The sequence below is a fragment of the Setaria viridis genome, chromosome 3 (assembly GCF_005286985.2).
Source record: "Setaria viridis chromosome 3, Setaria_viridis_v4.0, whole genome shotgun sequence".
NCBI classification, from domain to species: domain Eukaryota; kingdom Viridiplantae; phylum Streptophyta; class Magnoliopsida; order Poales; family Poaceae; genus Setaria; species Setaria viridis.
This window is the reverse complement of record NC_048265.2, coordinates 28,871,043-28,892,224: the sequence shown is the minus strand read 5'-3', so window position 1 is coordinate 28,892,224 and position 21,182 is coordinate 28,871,043. Positions and strand designations below refer to the sequence as shown.

Sequence of the window (21,182 nt, the reverse complement as noted above, 5' to 3'; positions counted from 1 at the left end):
GAGTAACGATTTCCTAAGCATTCTAGCAGTATTTATCAACTAAACAGAGCGACTCATATTTAGAGATAAATATAGGACAATAAGGAATAATCATAACAATCAAGGGGTGGCTATCCAACCATTTCTTGCAATAAAACAATATGCATTTTATAAAACAGGCCAATAGGTTGTGTTTGAAAAACTAGGTATTAAATATGCATCAAAGGGTGAGATTGGACTTGCCGTTCTGAAAGCCCTCCGGGAGCTTCTTCTCGCGGTACTAGTCCTCGGGCTCGGGCTCACGGTCGAACTCCTCCTCGTGCTCCTCCTCGGGTACTCCGCAATCTACGGCACAAACAAACGAGTACACAATAAATAAAAAGAGAATAAAATTTTACCCGTTGAGCTCCGAATAGAGAATGTGAACGGAAAATAGGTAGGAGGGGTATTTTCATGAAATTTGGATAGGCCTCGGCGGAAATATATGAGAGGAGTCCATGGTCGACTTTGGGATCAATTGGAGGAAGTTTGGCGCATGAAATGATGAGTTAAATGAGTGTTAGGGATTAAAACAAGGTTTTAGGACTAAACTGCGAGAACCAGGGACCTATTTCTAATTATTTCTGAAAAGTGGAAGGGCTCATCTGTGAGAATTCTTTGAGAGAGGTGGAAGGGCCGGTTTGTAAATATAAGAAAGGAGAGGGGTAGATCGAAGATTGAAGGGGACTTTTCTCCTTCTTCTCCCTTGGGCCGGTATAGGAGGATGGGAGAGGAGGGTTGGCCGGCGGCGGGCTGGCCGGCTTGGCTTGCCAGCGGCGAGGCTGAGCGGTGGGGGAGGGGAGGAGAGTGTGGGGGATCCATTTGAGGGGTCACCTCGGGTGATTGATGGCCGGAGCTAGGGGCCGGCGGCGGGCAAGGAGGCGGCGGCGGAGCTTCTGGCGGCGGCGGCGGTTGGCGCAGGGAGGCGGGAAGAGGAGGATCGGGCGAGGTCATGTTTGGGAGGGAGGAGGCCAACCTCGGGCGGCTTTTATAGCCGACGGGAAGAGGCACGCGGAGGGCGGAGGTGATGATGGCGGCCGGACTTTCGGCCGGTGGCATGTCGGAGTGGAGAAGCTCGTGGAAGGCGTGGGGCTCGGTCGATGAGGGGGGTGCAGGGGCGACAACCATGTGGGGAGGCGCGCTGGGAGGGGTGGCGTCCGGTGGCCGGCCGGCGGGCTGGCGCACAGGGGCGGTGACAGGACGGCGGCTTGGCGCAGGGCGAGCGGTCGCGTGCGGGCGGCGTGGAGCAGACAGCCGGGCGCGGACGCGGGTCAGTGTGCGGGCGCTGGTGCGGACGCGAGCGGGCCAGCGCGGGCGCAACGCGCAGCCAGGCACGGCGCGGCCAGGCGCGTGTGGGCGCACAGCGCGCAGCCTGACGCGCGTGGGCCCGGCGCGCGTGCGGGACGCCCCGGCGGCAGGCGGCCAGGAGGCAGGGGTCAGGCACCAGGCGCTAAGCGCCAGGGGAAAAGAGGGGCGGCAGTGGAAAAAGGAAGGAGGGAGAGAAAGGAGGAAGAAGGAAGAAGGAAGAAGAAGAAAGGAAAAGAGGGAAAAGAAAAGGGGAAAAGGAAAAGGAAAACGAGGAGGAAAAAGGGAGGGGCAGTTCGGCGAAAGTTGCGGGATTTGACCGGCACGCGTGATAGATTTGACGGGCACGCAGTGAAAATTACGGGGAACGGAAAAAGAGGGTTGACGACGCCGGAGGTCGGGACGGCGGGTCCGACGGGAAGGAAAAGATTTCTCGTGAGCTCGACGGTCGGAAAAATTTTGAAATGAGTTTTTAGCGAGTGATTTGAGTTGGTAAATTTTACGGGCGTTACAGCATGTCTTTGAGATGATAAAGGATGTAATGGTAGTCTTTGGAAAGGGTCTTGGTAGCCAACCTGTTCTGAACGACGATAACGGACGTGCACCCATGTGGAAAAAGAAGTCAATATTTTAGAAGCTACCTTATTGGAAAATCCTAGAGGTCCGCAACACGATAGACGTGATGCACCTAATGAAGAATCTTTGCATGAACATGTTAGGCTTCATGGGTGTTTATGGGACCTCAAAAGATACATTGGAAGCACGACAGGACCTGAAAGCCATGGGGCAACGAGATGACCTACATCCGGAAAAGAGAGATAACGGACAGCACTACTTATGTCCTACCAGTTACACTCTCAACAAGGAAGAGAAGGATGAATGCTTGAATAGTACGAAGGTCCCGTCTGGGTACTCCTCAAATGTAAAGGGAATAATAAATATGAAAGAAAAGAAGTTCACAAATCTCAAGGCCCATGACTACCACATGTTGATGACCCAGTTGCTTCCAGTTGCACTGAGGGGTGTTCTACCAGAGAATGTCCGATTGCTACTCGTAAAGCTATGCACGTTTGGCATGCCTCCATTCGCTGTTGAAGTTGACCCAAGCATCTTGCTATCCAAAGAAGAGGCTCCGTACTTACGCCGGGATCATGATCAAGGAACATTCGTATTTTTTTAACGTTATATTGTAATGCGCTAAATTTGCTTCACCTTTATGTACTACTTGATACAATTTTTAATTTAACATATGTATGATTTCATATGTGTTTAAATTAGTTGAGGTGAAGATTTATTAGATAAACATGAGCAATGTTAACCACATACATAAATTGAATTTTTCACCTGTTGAAATCATTTAATTGAATAATTTCTTGAGGATAGTGATGCAGTAAAATAATTATTTTAGAAGCTAAAAGAACTGGTATTGAATTAATGACTCATTCACACTTATTGTCAATATACTTGCTAATTTATAATTTTTTGCATGTTTGAAATATGTATTGTTTTTTATTTTTGCATCCTGAAATCTAGTGAAAACATAAATAAAATCAATTTCCAAAAAACAGGTGGGAGACGAAAAATGTGAAAGGACCCTTTTGTCCCGGGTGCCAACAGCAACTAGAACAAAAGCCCCCCCCCTTTTATCCCGATTGCAAACTGTAACCGGGATAAAAGGGTATTTTTCGATTCCCACCGGGAACGTACCTTTTATCCCGGTTGCAAACTGGAACTGGGATAAAAGGGGGTACCTTTTGTCCCGGTTGCTGTTGGCACCCGGTACAAAAGGTGCCTTTAGTCCCAAGTTCAATAACGACCCGGGATAAAAGGTGTGGGGGATAAAAGTAACTGTATTCTTCTACCCCCCTCCCGCCCCCACCCTTCAACACTTGGGCAAATTTTTCACCGCCGCCAAGATCAGTGCCCGTCCGCCTAATCCGTCGCCACCCGTCCGCCTCCCTCGCCGACCGCTGTTCTCCTCATCGCCCGTCGCCCCGGCCACCGTCGTCCAGCTGCCCCAGCTGCCTTGCCCGCGCCCGGACCACAGCCTCCACTGTCGCCCAGGCCCGTCGCCTCCTCCATTGTGCCTCCTCGAGCTCATCGCCACCGCCTCCATCGCACCGTCTCATTGCCGCCTCCGTCCTCATCGCCACCTCTGTCCCCGTCGTCGCTGCCGACCTCCGCCCTCATCGCTGCCACCTCGCTCCATCCCCGCCTCCGCCGGTGTCCCCCGCCATGGCCTTCTCATCCTGCGCATTGCCACTCCGTTGCCGTCCCATCACCTCGGCCGCCGTATGGCCTCCTGCCCTAGTCGCCACGCGTAACCCCCGCCGGCACCCTTGGTGACGCAAGTGCCCTTTTTTATTTTTTAGTTAGAAAATTAATAGAAATTTGTAGAAAATCAGCAGATTAGTAAAAAATCAATAGGAAATTAGTTGAAACTCAGTAGAAAATTACTATGATTAGTAGGAAATTAGTATAATTGAGTTCAAATGCTTAGTATAATTGTCGAATCCAAACTTCGCCAGCCCTTCTCAATGCCTCGTGAGCAGCGGTGCTTCTACAGGGCTCCCCGATGCGCAGACGCCAAGATTACCCATGGACAAGCAACAGTTCGTTGTGGATGCCATCACGCAACGCAACTCATGTGAGCTGCATACACCGGTCGGCAACCTCACTATTAAGGTATACTTATACATAATATTTATGCAATCTTCTCAATTGATCCACGCCTTGGGATTGGAGTTTAATAACTTGTTTATTTCTGCTATATGTACAGGTGGCATATAGGAGTGCCTTACCAATCCTGGCAGGACAGACAAGCCACAATATGGAGATTCCACCTAGCTACACCAACGTCAGCCTAGAGCAAATCGCTGATAGCCAATATGAAGACCTAGAGCTCGACCTCCCGGGAGGCATCAGGGAAAGGACACTAGGAGATGCGCTTCACGGGATCATTCTATGGAGCAAACGTTACATCTTCATCCCCAACACAGAAGCACCTCCTCAGAGCTAAAGACCACTCCTCGCAGATCCCAGTAGCGACCATCTCCTCAAAGCTCAAGACCGTCATATCCAGCACAACCTGCTCCAGAACCATCGCTTCCTGCTCGATCAAGGTCTCCATCTCCACCACATCTTGGTGGTGGGAGTGACAATGACAATAACAACACCCCTCCCCGATCACCGACGTCGGGACTAAGAGCAGCCCCAAGGAAGAAACCCGCAGCACCACTTAAGAAGTCGTGACCACTGCCTCCCAAGCCAAGACGGAGAAAGAAGAAAGAAAGGAGCTTGAAGTGACTCATGAGGAATGCTTGGAGGCAATGACTCATGCGGAACAGTGGGCCGAAATCCAAGCAGAGGCTAGGGAGTTGTTCAAGAAACAGGTCGAAGAAAAAAAGTAAGGAAGATGGAGCCACCGCTAGTAAATCGAAGAGAATTAAATTTTTTTATCAGGATGGAAGAAGGAGCCAAGAAGAGAATACCACTACTATTGAACTACGAACGGGCATTAGTCAAGGCTGATGAGAGGGAAAAAAGGAAAGGAAAGTCATCTTCCAGTGGTGCTGTCCCTGACCTCGGGCATCTACCAGAAAAATACACTGAAAAGGTAGCAGCAATGCCCTTGGATCAACAAGCACAAGTATTGCAATTCATGGAAGAAACAAGTATAGGAGTTGATGAATGTCTAGGGCAAGTTGAGCTGCCAGCAGCACCGCCAGTTGAACCGAGATGGACCTTTGAGCTAGGCAAGTCTCTGGTAAGGCCTGAGTTGGTACGGAAGCTATCAACAAAGACGTATCAATTCCATGAATGGTACATGAAGGTGTCCGCCGACTCGAGAGAGATGTTCAACCTTAAGGTAAAACCGATAGATTTTGACGACGAAGGCGAGAAAGTCCTGTGGCTAGAATTAAAGGATATATATGAAGTGTACCATCATGATGCCCTAGATGTTTCTCTGATCAACACTTGGGATCTGTAAGTGTCCGTTTGTCTACATGGAAATTTTGGCTCATATCATTATTTTTTTTGCGTGCGTCACCATACTATCTTCGTCTTCCATTTTATGTAGGATGCTAATTCAGACGTGCCGCCGAGAAGCGTACCTCCATATTAGCTTCATGGATCTATCCGTAGTTAACCAAAAATAGATACAGGTCGCGCCGAACAAAACCTTGGTGGAAGTATACAATTTCCTAGACAAACAAAAATTCAAGGATTTCATACTACTTCCATACAACTTCAAGTAAGTGTGTCTATACCGTCTACTTTTGTTTTCTTTTTCCTTACCTGATTAATGTTGGTTAGCTCTAATATGTATGAACATTTATGTACGCAGCTTCCACTAGATCCTCATTATAGTTAAGCCTGAAAGAAGCCACGTCACTATCTTCGATTCGTTGAGAAGATCCGGTGGAGTACCGAGACATGCAAGACAAGCTAGGCTTGTAATAATTCTGGACCTTTATCTCTATTCAAAAGTTTGTTTCCTAAATTTTCACCTAACACTATATTATTCATTATTTTAATCCACACCGCATCGAGACAATTCATCAGGACACATAAAGGTCCATTCAAAGAAAAACTTACATGGAATGCAGACTTCCCGGTACGTATGAAGTCTGCACATTTTGTACATTGTATAACACGAATATTTCATAACTTATTTTTTTCCCACTGAAGTGCTTAAGACAGGAACCCGAGAATAATCTATGTGGCTACTACATCTGTGAGCACATGCATAGTTTTGTGGGACCTAAGGGACTAAAGATGACGCCGCACAACTTTAAAGTACGTAAAATAAAACTATTAATAGTTAATTATTTTCTAGCTCCTTATATTTAATTGTTCATGTAACATTCACATATTTCCAAATTATAGATGTTAAATATTCAACATGGAAACTTGAACAAGGAAAGAGTAGCAGCAATATGTGAAGGTCTCATTGGATTCCTGATGGACGAGGTGGTAAATCCACAAGGAGAATTTTATAATATGGACGAAATTTAGACGCTCCGAGCAATACCTCGATGGGAAGATTGTAGATATATAATTTGATTTGTATATATAATACGCTAAGATTTGTATAGTATGCTAAGAATTGTACATATATACTAAGAATTGTATATATAGTAATTGTATATATATACTAAGAATTGTATATATATACTAAGGTGCCGGCATGGTGCACGCCTAAAATTTCATGCAGGACTTTAGTCCCGGTTGGAAAACCCAACCGGGACTAAAGGGGCACCCTTTACTCCCAGTTGGTAAAACCAACCAGGAGTTAAGGGCCCTTTCCCGTTACCAACCGGGACTAAAGGGTGGCTTTACTCTCGGTTGAAAGACCTGGGACTAAAGACCCCCTTTGTCTCGATTGGTTTATCCCGGATGGATTTTCGGGAGATTTGCTCTCTACCAACCGGGACTAAAGGCGAGTTTTCTACCAGTGTACTCGTAAAGCCCTAGGTACATATTTTACGGATTTACTCAATAAGATACACGGTGATTAAGTGAAGGGGATAGCTCCTTAATTATAAGACTCATGTGTACTCTGTATGCAAGACCACCGAGACAAAAATCTAAACTCAAGAATTGTATGTACACTACAAGATTGACATTATTCCCCAACAGTTTTTTTAAGTGGCCTACTGCGTTTAGCATCTTAGTAAGTGCCAACGGTGTTTGTAGTATCATTTTCCATCATTCCCCTAAGTTTTGATGAATTGCCGACAATATAATCCCCCACAACTTCATTCCCTACAGTTAGAGTTTTAGAGTTTATACTGGAATTGTTGGCCAGTTATAAAAGAAAACTGTTGGGGAAAAGGATGAGTCTTGTAGTGGTAGAAGCAGCAGATATCCTCACAGGGGCCCGCACTATCTCTGCACGTGAGGTATTGTAGCATTGGGCCGCGTATCTTGTCTTTGCGTCACCAGCTCAAGCAATATAATGTTGAGCACGCCGGCGCTATTGACGAATCTGGAGAACGCTAACAACACTTATGTGGTTGACTAGTTTTGATGCAAATTCAGGGCGCTTCCCACACTTGAGCACCTCATGTGCAAATTACCGGTAAGAGATCCTAACCAAGGGTTGGAACCTCCCACTGTGGTAGATTCGTGGAACGCTCGTTCTGGAGGGACGTCGCCAGGGCATGCACACCAGCAGGTTGCTTTAGGCTCGGCAGGCTAGCTAGAGCGCCATCTAATGCCGTAGAGATGGTAGACGAACAATATGGAAGTTGGAAAGTGTTGAAAAAAAGGAAAAATCAAAAAGATAGATTTGATAAATTCGATGGTGGATGATCCAATCGGCCATGCCCTATATACTTATAGGGCCGCTGATCTTTTCCTGATCGGTACAAACAGATTTTACTTTGCTTCCAAAATGTTGTTCGGCCTAGGCTATTTAGTATTTAGGAGATACTTTTTCTCACCTTACCTAGCCTTACCTGTGCGGCGTACCCGCATCGCAGGACTCGTCCGTCCGCCGCTCCCCCGCAGGATCCGAAATTCCAAATTAGGCATCGATGCTTAGGGATGAAAATGACTCGGATACGATTGAATATAGTGGATGCGAATATAGATAGTTATTTTTTTCTCGGATCGCATACGGATACGAATAGTGTCAAGATATGTGGAACAACGACATTCATCCTATTCGCATATTTATTATTTAATATCCAACTTTTAGTATACGGATCCGACCTGACGGGACGTGTTCTAGCCAGGCTCGCGTCGAGTCGGCCAAGAACAGTGGGAGGTTGCGAATGATGAACAGGTCGTCATCCGCTCCACCGGCCTGATAGGCAAGCCGGTAGTCGCTGAGCCAAGGCCCGAGGTTCGTCTCCCTAGAGTATTTGGCCACATTGGTGGGCTGTCTGAAGCGCACTGGGAACGGCACGTTTAGGATGCATGCGGAGAAGGCCCTGGGCCTCGCTGGGTTGGAGCTCGGGCTCCGATTTTCTCCACCGTCGTGGCGACCACCACGGTGTACGCGGTAGCCGCAGTCGGCTCTATCCTCCCTGTCCGCACGGGAGCGTCTCTGCGCATCCAAGGCATCACGGGCATCACGGATGGGGCCGACGCGGCGGGGGACGGATGAAGCCCCATCGCCTGCACGTGTTGCAGTCCGTCGAACGGGCGAGGCCCGGTTTCCCCCATGGGAGGAAGGTTGATGGAAAAATCCTCCACGCCTCTTGATAGGCGCGGAGGGTGTGACCCTGCTGGCGCCGTGTGTGTGGCACCGGGATGTGGAGCTTTCTGCCTGCTGGACTCCTGCACACTCAAGTAAGTCGCGTACCTCCTGGCGGACCCGTCGCTCCTCAGGCGTTGCCGGATCGGGGAGTCGTCGGAGTAGGGCTGCCGTGGCGGTGACATTCTGGCTGGCGCGTGCGAAGAGTTGGGGATGACCCTCATCCCTGTAGATGCACCGCTGGACGTCGCGGGCTCGATGACGCGCCCCGCCCTCGTTGCGACTGTGCTCGTCCTCCTGGTGGGGCACCGGGACCCTGACAAGGGCCTCAGTCGTAGTTGCAGCGCGCGGTGGGGGAGCGCGCTGCTTCCCTTCGGCGTCGTCGTCGTTGGATCCCTCAGAGTGCACGTCGGCCATGGAGCACTCGTGCGAAGGGTAGTGACTCTCGTCGTTGGAATCGGCATCGTGGTTGGCCATCTGAAGCCAGTGATGTACGCGCAAAGGTCTCCTACCTGGCGCGCCAACTGTCGTTGTCAAGATTTGCGGATCAAGACTCTAGACTAGTAAATTTATTTTATGCGCGTAAGGCTTTGGATGGTGGTGTGGGAGACACGGGGTTAGACTGGTTCGGGCAAAAGGAGGCCCTACGTCCAGTATTCAGGCTGCTCATGTTACCCACACGGGGTTCTGTAGTAGGGGTTACAGATGTGCGAGAGAGGGAACCGATCCCAGGTCTCTTGTGAGTGCGCTCGTGCTCTAAGGGTGCGGGTGTGTTCTATTTGCCTGGAAGCCCCCCGTCTCAGGACCCCCGGTCCTCCTTTTATAGCGCAAGAAGGAGCTCGGGGTTACAGGCGAGACCGAGTGTGGGGAGGAGTAAAAAAGATAAACAATAGCTAAGTAAAATACAACATAAGGAGAGGGTCCAAGTTCCAGGACCGCCGCCCCTCGCTCTGGCCTCCGGCTCCTGTCAGCGCATCCACCGGAATGGAGCGGCTGCATCTAGGTCCTGTCGATGATTTCCTTGACGGCCGCTGCCGCCAGGCATGATGATGATGTTCAGTCGCGGCGTCCGTGCCCGTCGGGGAGGACGGCTGGTCCTGTTATCTCGCTGATGACCCGTGGGACGCGGACGTCGCATCCCTGTCGCCGGAAGCGCGGGGCGCGAGAACGGGCGGAACGGCCTCCTGTGCCGAGCAGCGCAGGACATGAGTACCCTATAGCGAATCGGAGGGAGCCGTGGCCGCTGTAGCTCGCGCCGCACGGTCGTGCATGGATACTTGTGTCGGGTCGTGTTGGGGGCGCCAACTCCTTTCTGCATGCCAGGGCCGCGGCACATTTATGGCGAGGTCGACAGGAGGACCCACGAGATCCGCGCCCTGATCTTCCAATCTGCGCCCGAGGCGGATGCTTGTCTTGTGGGCCCAAACGAGTCCGACCCTCCGCGCCCGGGGTCGGGTGAGGTGGAGTTTCGCGGTGGGGGGTCGGGCACTCCCGACCCCAGTCCCCGGGGTCGGGCGAGGCGGAGTTTAGTCTTCAAGGGGTCGGGAGCGTCCGACCTCGGGACTCCGGATCGGGCGAAGCGGAGCCTTGCGGCGACGGATCGGGCGCTCCCGACCCCGAGGCCCTGGGTCGGGCGAGGCGGAGTCCCGCCATCGAGGGGTCGGGATTATCTGACCCCGGGGCCCTGGGTCGGGCGAGGCGGAGTCCCACCATCGAGGGGTCGGGATGTTCTCTGCCTCACCTGGGTCGGCGGTAATCGTAATTACCGCAGCTGGACCTGGGCCTTCATGACTGTTGCTTTAAGCGGTATTAGGAGGTCGTTAATATTTCCCCCCCAACAGATACCATACGGATATTGAACGTTCATATTCGGATACGAACTATCCATTTTAGTGTTTGAACCCCTTAGGTCATTTTCAGTGTTTGAACCCCTTCGATCGAACGTCCGTACCATCATCCCTATTGATGCTGCTCCTGCGCTCCGCATGCTTCCAGTCGGACAGGCCACATGAGAGAGACAGGCGCCTCATCTTCCGCAGTGGCGTGGTAAGGGGTGGGATGGTCACTGCCACCATTAAGGCCGAGGAGGCTGCTGGTGCGATGGTCGGCCACCCAGTCCCCGAGCCCGAACTCCACTGCATGGGCCATCCCAGTGATCGTGAGGCCAAAGAACGCCGGGCTAGCAGCCCTGCCGTACCACCACTCGGTGAGGGTGCCAGTCGGCACACTGGAAGCTGGAGATGGGCCGGTCGCCCTGCCCTACCCTTCCCTCCCTCACGCTTCTGCGCGCGCTCCTCACCGCGGACCTAGCTGACTGTACGGCATATGTCGGCAGCGGGCGCGCCTTCCTCCACGACTGCACAGCGGGTGGGGCTGACATTGGTTGGAGGGAGATGGTGGCGCAGCCGTGGCTGGAGACGGCCGAGAGACACGGTGTGGCCGCGGCAGGTGGAGCTGGCACCGTACAACAGGTGGGGATGGCGCGGCCCTCCGAGAGGTGGCAGTGCTGCTCTACGGGCGACAGCACCGCGGTCCAGCGGGCAGGCGACGGTGGCATGGTCAGCGGGCGAGCGCCGCACGAAGCCAAACGCCCCTGCGCTCACCATGGTGGCCATGGCCGGGGCAGGCAAGCAATCAGGAGGATGGCACCTAAACCCGCTAGGGTTGATTCCCGATCTTTCGATGAGAGAGGCATGGATAACTTGATTGGTGGATGGAGACGATGTTCACGGCCCGACTACAGCCTTCCAAGCTGCGCCTTAGCAACTGATACACCACCTCCAATGGCTGCCGCGATCTTGTGGAGCGCGTCACCTGGCCACTAGGGCACTCGTCCTGCAAGCAATCGAAGAACTAGCAAGAACAAGTATAAGAAATACTGAATTTACTAGATGAAGATGAAGGTTTCCAACTCAATCTTAATAAGGTGGGGTTCCGAAGATAGGAAGACGGGCGGTTGATCCAGCACGCGCGCTTACAAGCAAGGAGCGAGAGCTAAACTTGATCTAAACAAAACCCAATCTGTTTGTGGTCGTCCTAATCCTTGTTAATACCTAGGGGACGACCAGGGGGGTGTTGGGGTCATGCTCCAACCCTAGGACATGTCCCTAATGGACCCAACTTGATACATGGCCTAGTGGGCCCAAATAAGGTGACGCAGCACCAGAAAACCTATGGTAGTAAATTGGTCATTGCAACCGCCTCATACAAGATATGGACTTGAGTCTAGATCCATATGAAAATAGACTTCATAACAAATCCGTGAAGTACTTGAACGCTCAAAACGGAGTCCGAATGAGATTGTAGCGGCCGTTGCAAGTTGGGGTAGAGCTGCAGTCCGAATACAGCGCCAAAACGTGTTGGATTGGATCTCTTTCTTTCCTTGGGCCAAAAGTGACATGGTGACCTGGTGGAGGATATTGGGAATACTTGGACTTGGTCCCCAATCTACTTCTTTGGTCCTCCATACCTTCCATGTGTGTTTGACACTATTTTTGATCCATGTATGTATTTCTGAAATTGACAACGAACACACATCATGGTGCAACATCAATTCATCAAATGTATCAAATACAATCATGGTAAAGAATTATTTCACCTTTGAGTCAAAAGTGACTAATGTGGTTGTATCCGAGCAGGTGATGTCCTCATTAGCACCCTCTCTGTCTCTCGTTTTCTCACGGCGCAGCTGGCCGCCAGCGGGAGCATAAGGGATGACATGCCACATCCACGTCACAGGCTTTGGCACCAGGGCTCAAACACGGCGTTATCCTCCACCTCGGTGAGCCACGCACGCAGGGACGCTGCACCTCACTGGCTGGCTATGCTTGCGCTTACATCTTCCTGCTCTCACCGAACTGGCCCCATCTGCGCCGTGGCCGTGGGCCCGTGGCTCCTTGAGGGCTAGCTTGGGAGTCAAGGGTTATTAACCCTGTGAATTGATTCCCTGTGGCAAATTTCCTTGGCAAATTGATTCCCTTGAGTTCCCTGCCTTACCGCTGGCCCCTATCCCGTTGGTGTTTGGCACCAAAGGAAGAAAACAAAGGGAAATTAGAAAATTGCTGGAAAAATACATAGAAAAATGACTGCTAGCACCCATCCCACACATGTGGCGTTCGGCACCATTTGCTAAAAGCAACCCATTTGCTTCTAAACAAGCCCAGGCATAAGAGTATTAGAAAACTCAGAAAATCAAGAAAAAAATCCAGCATTTTTTCCTGAAAGCAGTACCGAAAACCTTACAACATACCTGGATTTTCAAGCTTTCAAGCAAATCCTCAACGTACACAAAGAATTGAAAGCAGTACCCAACAAGCAACATGTAGAACATGCTAAACACGTTTTATATACAACAGAATCTCAACAACATAAGTCAGACATCAGAACCAGTACCATGCTAGGCTTCTAACTCAAGCAACATTAGAGACCATACAAAAAAGGACACGACTAGCTCAACAGCAAATGACACCACATCGTCACCATATATCAATTATTTAGCTAGTTTCATCCACATCCTTGTTCCCATCAGTAATAAAACATAGCACAGATGGTTCATTCCATCCCAATAACACCAACTTAGTTCTAATCGCATAGTTTAGCTCAATGAAGTATGGTCCATGAGAGATCTACAGTCAGATTAATAATTAAAGACTTAGATTCAACATATAATTTAAAGTAGACAAATATAGACAAACAGACATGCTTGATAGACAACATTACATCAACAGGATGATAGATAAAATTACATCAACATTCCATGACAGGTGGCCTCTTAGATTGATACAGTACTACTAAAAGTGACATACTTGATTTTTCGCTTTAGCCACATTAATCAAACATTAGGATTCTTGGTCGTAATGAACATCTTCCTATGTGTATCAGACTCAAGGACATCCAAAGCATATGACTTCTCCTCATCGGTCAATTTGACCATAGCATCCACTTGATCAACACACTTCTCAACTGAAAATTCTTCCTCACGCCTTTTCCTTTCTTCAAGAGCTTGCAAAGTTTTGTTGTTTGACTTTTTTTGTACTCCACATATCCCTCAAGAGTAGAGCCAATGTGACTTTGTTTACACTTTCTCCCACTTCCACCTTCTTCATATCAAAACTCATTGCGTTCATTATGTGCACTAGAAGTCTCTTGGCCATCGAAACTCGAAGAAAATGGATTTTTGCACCCAAGTGATTGCTGCTTTGTTCAGAGTTACTTCTTTCAACAGGAGGTGCAAGAGGAGGAACAGCAGGAGGAGGAAGAGCAGAAGGTGGATCCACTTGCATGGTTGATGTGAAGTTTATATTTCCTGTAGCAACACTTCCTATTTTCAAGAGATAATTGGAACTCATATTAGAACTACAAAATTGTTTAATGATGAAAGCAATAAATTAAGCTATGCAAGTGAGGGAACTTCACCTTCATATAGTGCTTCCAATTGGTAAAAGAGGGGAAATGGCTTTTTGCGAAACTTTGCTACTCTTGGGTGATTCTATTGAATGTAACAGAAAAGAATAATTAGTTAACAACAATAACTTAGCTACTTCTTAGCATATTTTATATAGATTCAAAATGCCTTACCGCAATTAGCTGTTGGAGGTATGCCCTAGAGGCAATCATAGAGATGATGATATTCCATTTGTATCCATGATTTATATTGTGTTCCTTGAATATCCATTAAAGGCTACTTGAATTGATTTGCAATTTTATCAAATTGTGTGTGAAACTCTTTTACTTGTATGGTTATTCTAAAGTTGTCCCTAGTCGGAGTTCATGTGAGGACACACATGAATATTAGACTAGCACATGTATTAGTTGATGACTATGTTTCACAAGTCATGGACATGGAGATGTTGAACTAATAATGTGGGCACATGTGGAGACATGTGCTAGGACTGACCCAACACGAGAAGTAGTTCTCTCTTTAAACAACATATACGCTTTGTCCTTAGACATGAGATTGTCGCATGTATTCAAGATGTGGATCAACCTACTTAGGGGCTATCAAACGCTACGCCGTAACAGGGTAGTTATAAAGGTAGCTTTCGGGTTTGTCAAGAAGCATGCTATGAGACATAGTCAATCAAGATGGGATTTGCCCCTCTCTGATTGAGAGTGATATCTCTGGGCCCCTCGAGTGATCGGATCCGAAAATGCATGGCCATGCTACGTACGGTTAAGAGTTAACCTACAAAGGGATTCCGAATCACAGGATCGAGAAAGAGCGGTCGGCTTGAAGCTAGACCAAATATCGTGAGGCAAAGGGAATAGCATGTATATAATGTTGTGATGGTTCATCTGATATGATCTTCGTGTGCATATAGGAGTTGGCACGTCTTGCTAGAGGCCGCTACCGACTATTGGGCCGAGTAGGAGTACTTGAGCCATGTCTATATGTATCCGAACCCATAGGGTCACACACTTAAGGGGCTGAAAGCCCAATTCGGATGTGATAATTGTGGAGTTGAATAATTGTTATTTCATTCCTAGTTTAAGTCGAAACATTTTGTTTCCTTCAAGCTTGATGAAGGATGGTTATTCATTTGCGAGTGAAAACAATGGTTGTGTGATCTCTAAGAATCATATGTTTATAGCTTTTGCACCCATTGTGAATGGATTATTTGTTTTAAATCTTGATGGTTCACCTGTCTGTAACGTAAGTGTTAAAAGGCCTCGGCCTAATGATTTGAGTCCTACCTACTTGTGGCATTGTCGTTTGGGTCATATAAGTGAAAAGCGCATGAAGAAGCTCCATTCTGATGGACTTCTAACTTCGTTTGATTTTGAATCATACGAGACATGTGAGGCTTGCTTGCTAGGCAAGATGACCAAGACGCCTTTCACAGGATTTTCTGAGAGAGCAGTAGTCTTGTTGGAACTCGTACATAGCGATGTATGCGGACCAATGAGCACGACGGCTAGAGGAGGATTCCAATACTTCACAACTTTCACTGATGATTTTAGTAGATATGGCTATGTCTACTTGATGAGGCACAAGTCTGAAACCTTTGAAAAGTTCAAGGAATTTCAGAATGAAGTTAAAAATCAATGTGGCAAGAAAATTAAGGCCTTACGATCTGATCGTGGAGGCAAGTATTTGAGCCACGAGTTTAGCAATCATCTAAAGAGTTGCGGAATTGTTCCACAACTTACGCCGCCTGGAACACCTCAGAGAAACGGTGTATCCGAGCGACGTAATCGAACTTTGTTAGACATGGTTCGATCAATGATGAGCCAGTCAAACCTACCGTTATCATTTTGGGGATACGCTCTAGAAACAGCAGCTTTCACAATTAATAGGGTACCATCTAAATCCGTAATTAAGACACCATATGAGATGTGGACTGGAAAAGTTCCCAGTTTGTCTTTTCTAAAGATTTGGGGATGTGAAGTGTTTGTCAAGCGACTTCAGTCGGACAAGATCACACCCAAGTCCGATAAGTGCATTTTTGTGGGATATCCAAAGGAAACTTTGGGATATTATTTCTACAACCGGTCAGAGGGCAAAGTGTTTGTCGCTCGGAACGGGGTTTTCCTAGAGAAAGAGTTTCTCAAAGGAGAAAAGAGTGGAAAGACAGTGCATCTTGAAGAAGTTCAAGATGAGCCGATTGGGCAAGAATCAATGAGTGATGCTAATGTAGCAGAACAAGTTGAGATACCCATGGCAAGAGAAGCATCGCCACAACCACGAAGGTCGGCAAGGCTCCGCGAAATGCGGGAAATATTATTGTTGGACAATGATGAGCCTGCGACATATGCGGAAGCAATGATGGACCCAGACTCCAAAAAATGGCAGAGTGTCATGCAATCCGAAATAGAGTCCATGGGAGACAATCAAGTTTGGAACTTGGTTGACCCGCCTGATGGTGTTAAAGCCATAGAGTGCAAGTGGATCTATAAGAAGAAAAAGGACATGGATGGAAATGTTTGCATCTATAAAGCACGACTTGTCGCAAAAGGTTTTCGACAAGTTCAAGGAGTTGACTACGACGAGACCTTCTCGCCCGTAGTGATGCTTAAGTCCATTCGGATTATTCTAGCTATAGCTGCATATTTCGATTATGAGATATGGCAGATGGATGTCAAGACAGCTTTCCTGTATGGAAACCTAGCTGAGGACGTGTATATGATACAGCCTGAGGGTTTTGTCGATCTGAAAAATGCTGGAAAGGTATGCAAGCTTCAAAGATCCATTTATGGATTGAAGCAAGCATCTAGGAGTTGGAACATTCGTTTTGATGAAGTGGTCAAAGGGTTTGACTTCACCAAGAACGAAGAAGAGTCTTGTGTTTACAAGAAGGTTAGTGGGAGCTCTGTAGTATTTCTAATCTTATATGTGGATGACATATTGCAGATTGGAAATAACATTCCTATGCTTGAGTCTGTAAAGACTTCACTGAAAAATAGTTTTTCGATGAAGGACTTAGGAGAAGCGGCATATATTCTGGGCATTAAGATCTATAGAGATAGATCGAGAAGGCTTATAGGATTAAGCCAAGATACTTACATTGACAAAGTGTTGAAGCGGTTCAGCATGGAAGAGGCAAGAATCCTAGGATTCTTGCCTATGTCACATGGCATACATCTCAGCAAGACTCAGTGTCCTTCGACTGCTGATGAGCGGAATCGCATGAGTAGAGTGCCATATGCCTCGGCTATTGGATCTATCATGTATGCAATGATAAGTACTCGCCCAGATGTTTCATATGCGCTAAGTATGACAAGCAGACACCAATCTGATCCAGGTGAGAGTCACTGGACAGCGGTGAAAAACATTCTTAAGTACTTGAGAAGGACTAAAGATATGTTCCTCGTCTATGGAGGTGAGGAGGAGCTCGTTGTAATAGGTTACACCGATGCTAGTTTCCAAACCGACAGAGATGATTCAAAGTCACAATCAGGATTTGTGTTCACGCTAAATGGTGGTGCTGTTAGTTGGAAGAGTTCCAAGCAGGAGACGGTGGACGATTCTATGACAGAAGCCGAGTACATCGTGGCTTCGGAAGCCGCGAAGGAGGGTGTTTGGATAAGGAATTTCCTCATTGAGCTTGGTGTGTTCCCAAATGTGTCCAGCCCATTGAATCTCTATTGTGATAACAATGGGGCAATTGCGCAAGCAAAGGAGCCAAGGAACCACCAGAAGAACAAACACGTAATGCGGCGATTTCATCTCATTCGAGACTTCGTTAACCGGGGTGAGATCAAGATATGCAAAATACACACGGATCTGAACATTTCTGATCCGTTGACAAAACCACTCCCGCAGGCTAAGCATGATGCGCATGTAAGAGCTATGGGTATTAGGTACCTTCTAGATTGACTCTAGTGCAAGTGGGAGACTGTTGGAGGTATGCCCTAGAGGCAATCATAGAGATGATGATATTCCATTTGTATCCATGATTTATATTGTGTTCCTTGAATATCCATTAAAGGCTACTTGAATTGATTTGCAATTTTATCAAATTGTGTGTGAAACTCTTTTACTTGTATGGTTATTCTAAAGTTGTCCCTAGTCGGAGTTCATGTGAGGACACACATGAATATTAGACTAGCACATGTATTAGTTGATGACTATGTTTCACAAGTCATGGACATGGAGATGTTGAACTAATAATGTGGGCACATGTGGAGACATGTGCTAGGACTGACCCAACACGAAAAGTAGTTCTCTCTTTAAACAACATATACACTTTGTCCTTAGACCTGAGATTGTCGCATGTATTTAAGATGTGGATCGACCTACTTAGGGGCTATCAAACGCTATGCCGTAACAGGGTAGTTATAAAGATAGCTTTCGGGTTTGTCAAGAAGCATGCTATGAGACATGGTCAATCAAGATGGGATTTTCCCCTCTCTGATTGAGAGTGATATCTCTGGGCCCCTTGAGTGATCGGATCTGAAAATGCATGGCCATGCTACGTACGGTTAAGAGTTAACCTACAAAGGGATTCTGAATCACAGGATCGAGAAAGAGCGGTCGGCTTGAAGCTAGACCAAATATCGTGAGGCAAAGGGAATAGCATGTATATAATGTTGTGATGGTTCATCTGATATGATCTTCGTGTGCATATAGGAGTTGGCACGTCTTGCTAGAGGCCGCTACCGACTATTGGGCCGAGTAGGAGTACTCGGGCCATGTCTATATGTATCCGAACCCATAGGGTCACACACTTAAGGGGCTGGAAGCCCAATTCGGATGTGATCCGAGTTGGAGTAGGTTTAGAAGTACTATTGGGCCTCGGACCAAGAGACCCGTTAGGAACCTCTATAAATAGAGGGGGTGGGGGCGCCCTAGGGTTTACACCTTTGGCGAAACACATCTGCCGCGCCCCCCTCACGCCCTTGCCTATTGCAACTCACAGATCTAGCAGTCCGGCTTGCGACGCTTCCTCCCTGCATGTGTGGATACCTTGGAGGTGTTGCGCCTGCAGCACTTGGACGAGCCGCCGACGAGCCACGACGAGCAGCCGACGAGCCACGACGAGCCGATGACGAGCCGCGGCATGAGGGCGATCTTGCTGCATGTGGACGAGCTGCTGAGGAGCTGCTGGACGTCGACGTGATCGACTACGTACGACTACGTTGATCGACTTCGCTGCATCGACGCGAATCTACATCTTCCGCACCAGTAGTGCATCGAGTGGTAATCCCGTGATCCTTATACGGCAGTTTTCCTAGTTTACGCAGTAGAAATTTTTGATTTGCGCTAGTGTAGCCTACCTTGTATCCCAACATTAGCTTCTCCCATACTTGTGGTTCCGTTAGTATCATACACAAAGATTCATTCCAACCGTTACCGTTGTCTCTTTTAGCATCTCTTAGTGCCTTGTAATTAGCTTTGAGCTCCTTCTCTTTCTCCTGCACTTGCTTCTTTGAGAAATGAGCTACGGGAAACTTCTCATTGAACTTGCTAGTGATAATCCTCCAGCCCTCCGATACCCAACCATTTTGACCTTTATATTTGGGCGTTATCTTTGTAGTCAAGTAATATTTCAACAAGACCTTTCTCATAAGCGGAGTTTCAAGCAGTCCTATCAGCTTCTCCTACTATGGCTGCATTTCTCAAAACATGTTAAGATGAAGTACAAAGAAACATAAGCAAGATCAAGGTGCCTCAAAAAAAAGAAATTCAAGTACAAAGATAACAATTGCATTAAAAAGGTACTTATTATGATAATATTTGCAGTAGAAAGTTCCAAAAATTACATAAGCAAAATATAAACAAACTAGAGGAATCAAACTAGCCCATATTTGGTGTGCAATCTGATCTCTTAGAGTACTGCCATCATTTGACTCCACCTCACCTTGATAGTTGTTGTCCCCCTCCGGCACATCAAAATATTGATCTGTTGAGATATACTCTGGTTGGTCATCTAGCCACCCCTCTTGACCATTTTGCCCTCTAATTATATTGTGAAATGCAACTGCTGCAGCTGCAATCTTGAATTGATTCTCTATAGGATGGAAAGTGCCTACTTTCAGAATCGGGAACCTCTTCTTTAGAACACCAATGGCCCTCTCTATATGGTTACGAAGCAATGCATGGTGATGGTTAAATAGTTCTTTGTAGTTTGCATAACCACTTTGAGACGAACGACGCCTTCTAAACTCACTGAGATGGTACCGAACTCCTCGATATAGGGCAATAAAGGATGATGTATTTGCGTACCCACCATCTACAAGATAGAATTTCCCCTCTGGCACAATAAATCCTTTGCTAACAGCAGATCTAAAGACTCCTGCATCTGATGCTGACCCTTCCCATCCACATGAAATGAATGTGAAGTTAAGGTCAAAGTTGCAGGCTAACATAACATTATGTGATAGGGTTCCTTTACGATTTCTATAGGGAGGGGCCTTGTCTTCTGCGATGGTGATTGGTATATGAGTGCCATCGATTGCACCAATACAATTCTGCACGGAAGGTAAAAAATAAGGACTTGGCATGCAAGGAAAGAAAAGATTGGGGAAAGGATTGTGCACTTGGAAAGAAAAGATCGGCACCTAAACGAAGGGCATAAAATGAGGATCTATCACGATTTTGATATGAGTTTGGAAAGACTTGGAAGTCTCACAAATCGATGAGTTAAGGCAGGAATTATTTTGAAAACTTCTGTTATTTTCCTATGGATTGTCTCGCCGCTGTGTTGAAAAGCTTTCTGTAGCCTTTGGTTGCTAGCATTGTGTGAGAGCATAAACATGAACATCCCAAGCTGCTCCTCAACAGCAACACCTCGTGTGTCACGGAGAAAATTCTATCTTCTAAGAAAATCTGTTGTGGCTTTAAATATTTCAGGCTCCATTCGAAACTCAACTTTACACCAACTCGGGTGGCCTTCAAGGATTTCCTTCACCTTTTTGGCACGAGGAAGAGAAGATGTGTGCACATGCATTTTCTCTTCTTGTAGGTACATAATTATGGTAGGAACAAGTACAAAAAGTAGCTCATCATCCTCTTCCTGCTCCTCCAACAAGAACTGCCTAACTTGCTCCTCCCAAGATCCCATTATCTAGTGTTTTGTAACACATCAAATAGAAAAATAAGAGAAATCAATAATAGAAACATATTCCTTTTAACATTGACTATGAGGAAACACAACTATACAACATGTATTATTTTATACAACTATGAGGAAACACAACATTATTAATAATG

At 47.2% G+C, this 21,182-nt stretch overlaps 1 protein-coding gene and 1 pseudogene across 1 annotated transcript; both read right to left on the bottom strand.

Annotated features, from left to right (window-relative positions):
* Positions 1-12,658: 12,658 nt before the first annotated feature.
* Positions 12,659-19,541, bottom strand: LOC117849200 (uncharacterized; annotated as a pseudogene).
* An 89-nt stretch (positions 19,542-19,630) lies between these two features.
* LOC140222230 (uncharacterized) lies at positions 19,631-20,693 on the bottom strand. Its single transcript, XM_072292405.1, has one exon. The coding sequence runs from the start codon at positions 20,471-20,473 to the stop codon at positions 19,631-19,633; it is 843 nt and encodes a 280-aa protein (XP_072148506.1). The 5' UTR covers positions 20,474-20,693.
* Positions 20,694-21,182: the final 489 nt, after the last annotated feature.

Bases quoted from the DNA above. Each gene is read 5' to 3' on its own strand.
- LOC140222230 (XM_072292405.1), bottom strand. From the start codon at position 20,473: ATGCCAAGTCCTTATTTTTTACCTTCCGTGCAGAATTGTATTGGTGCA.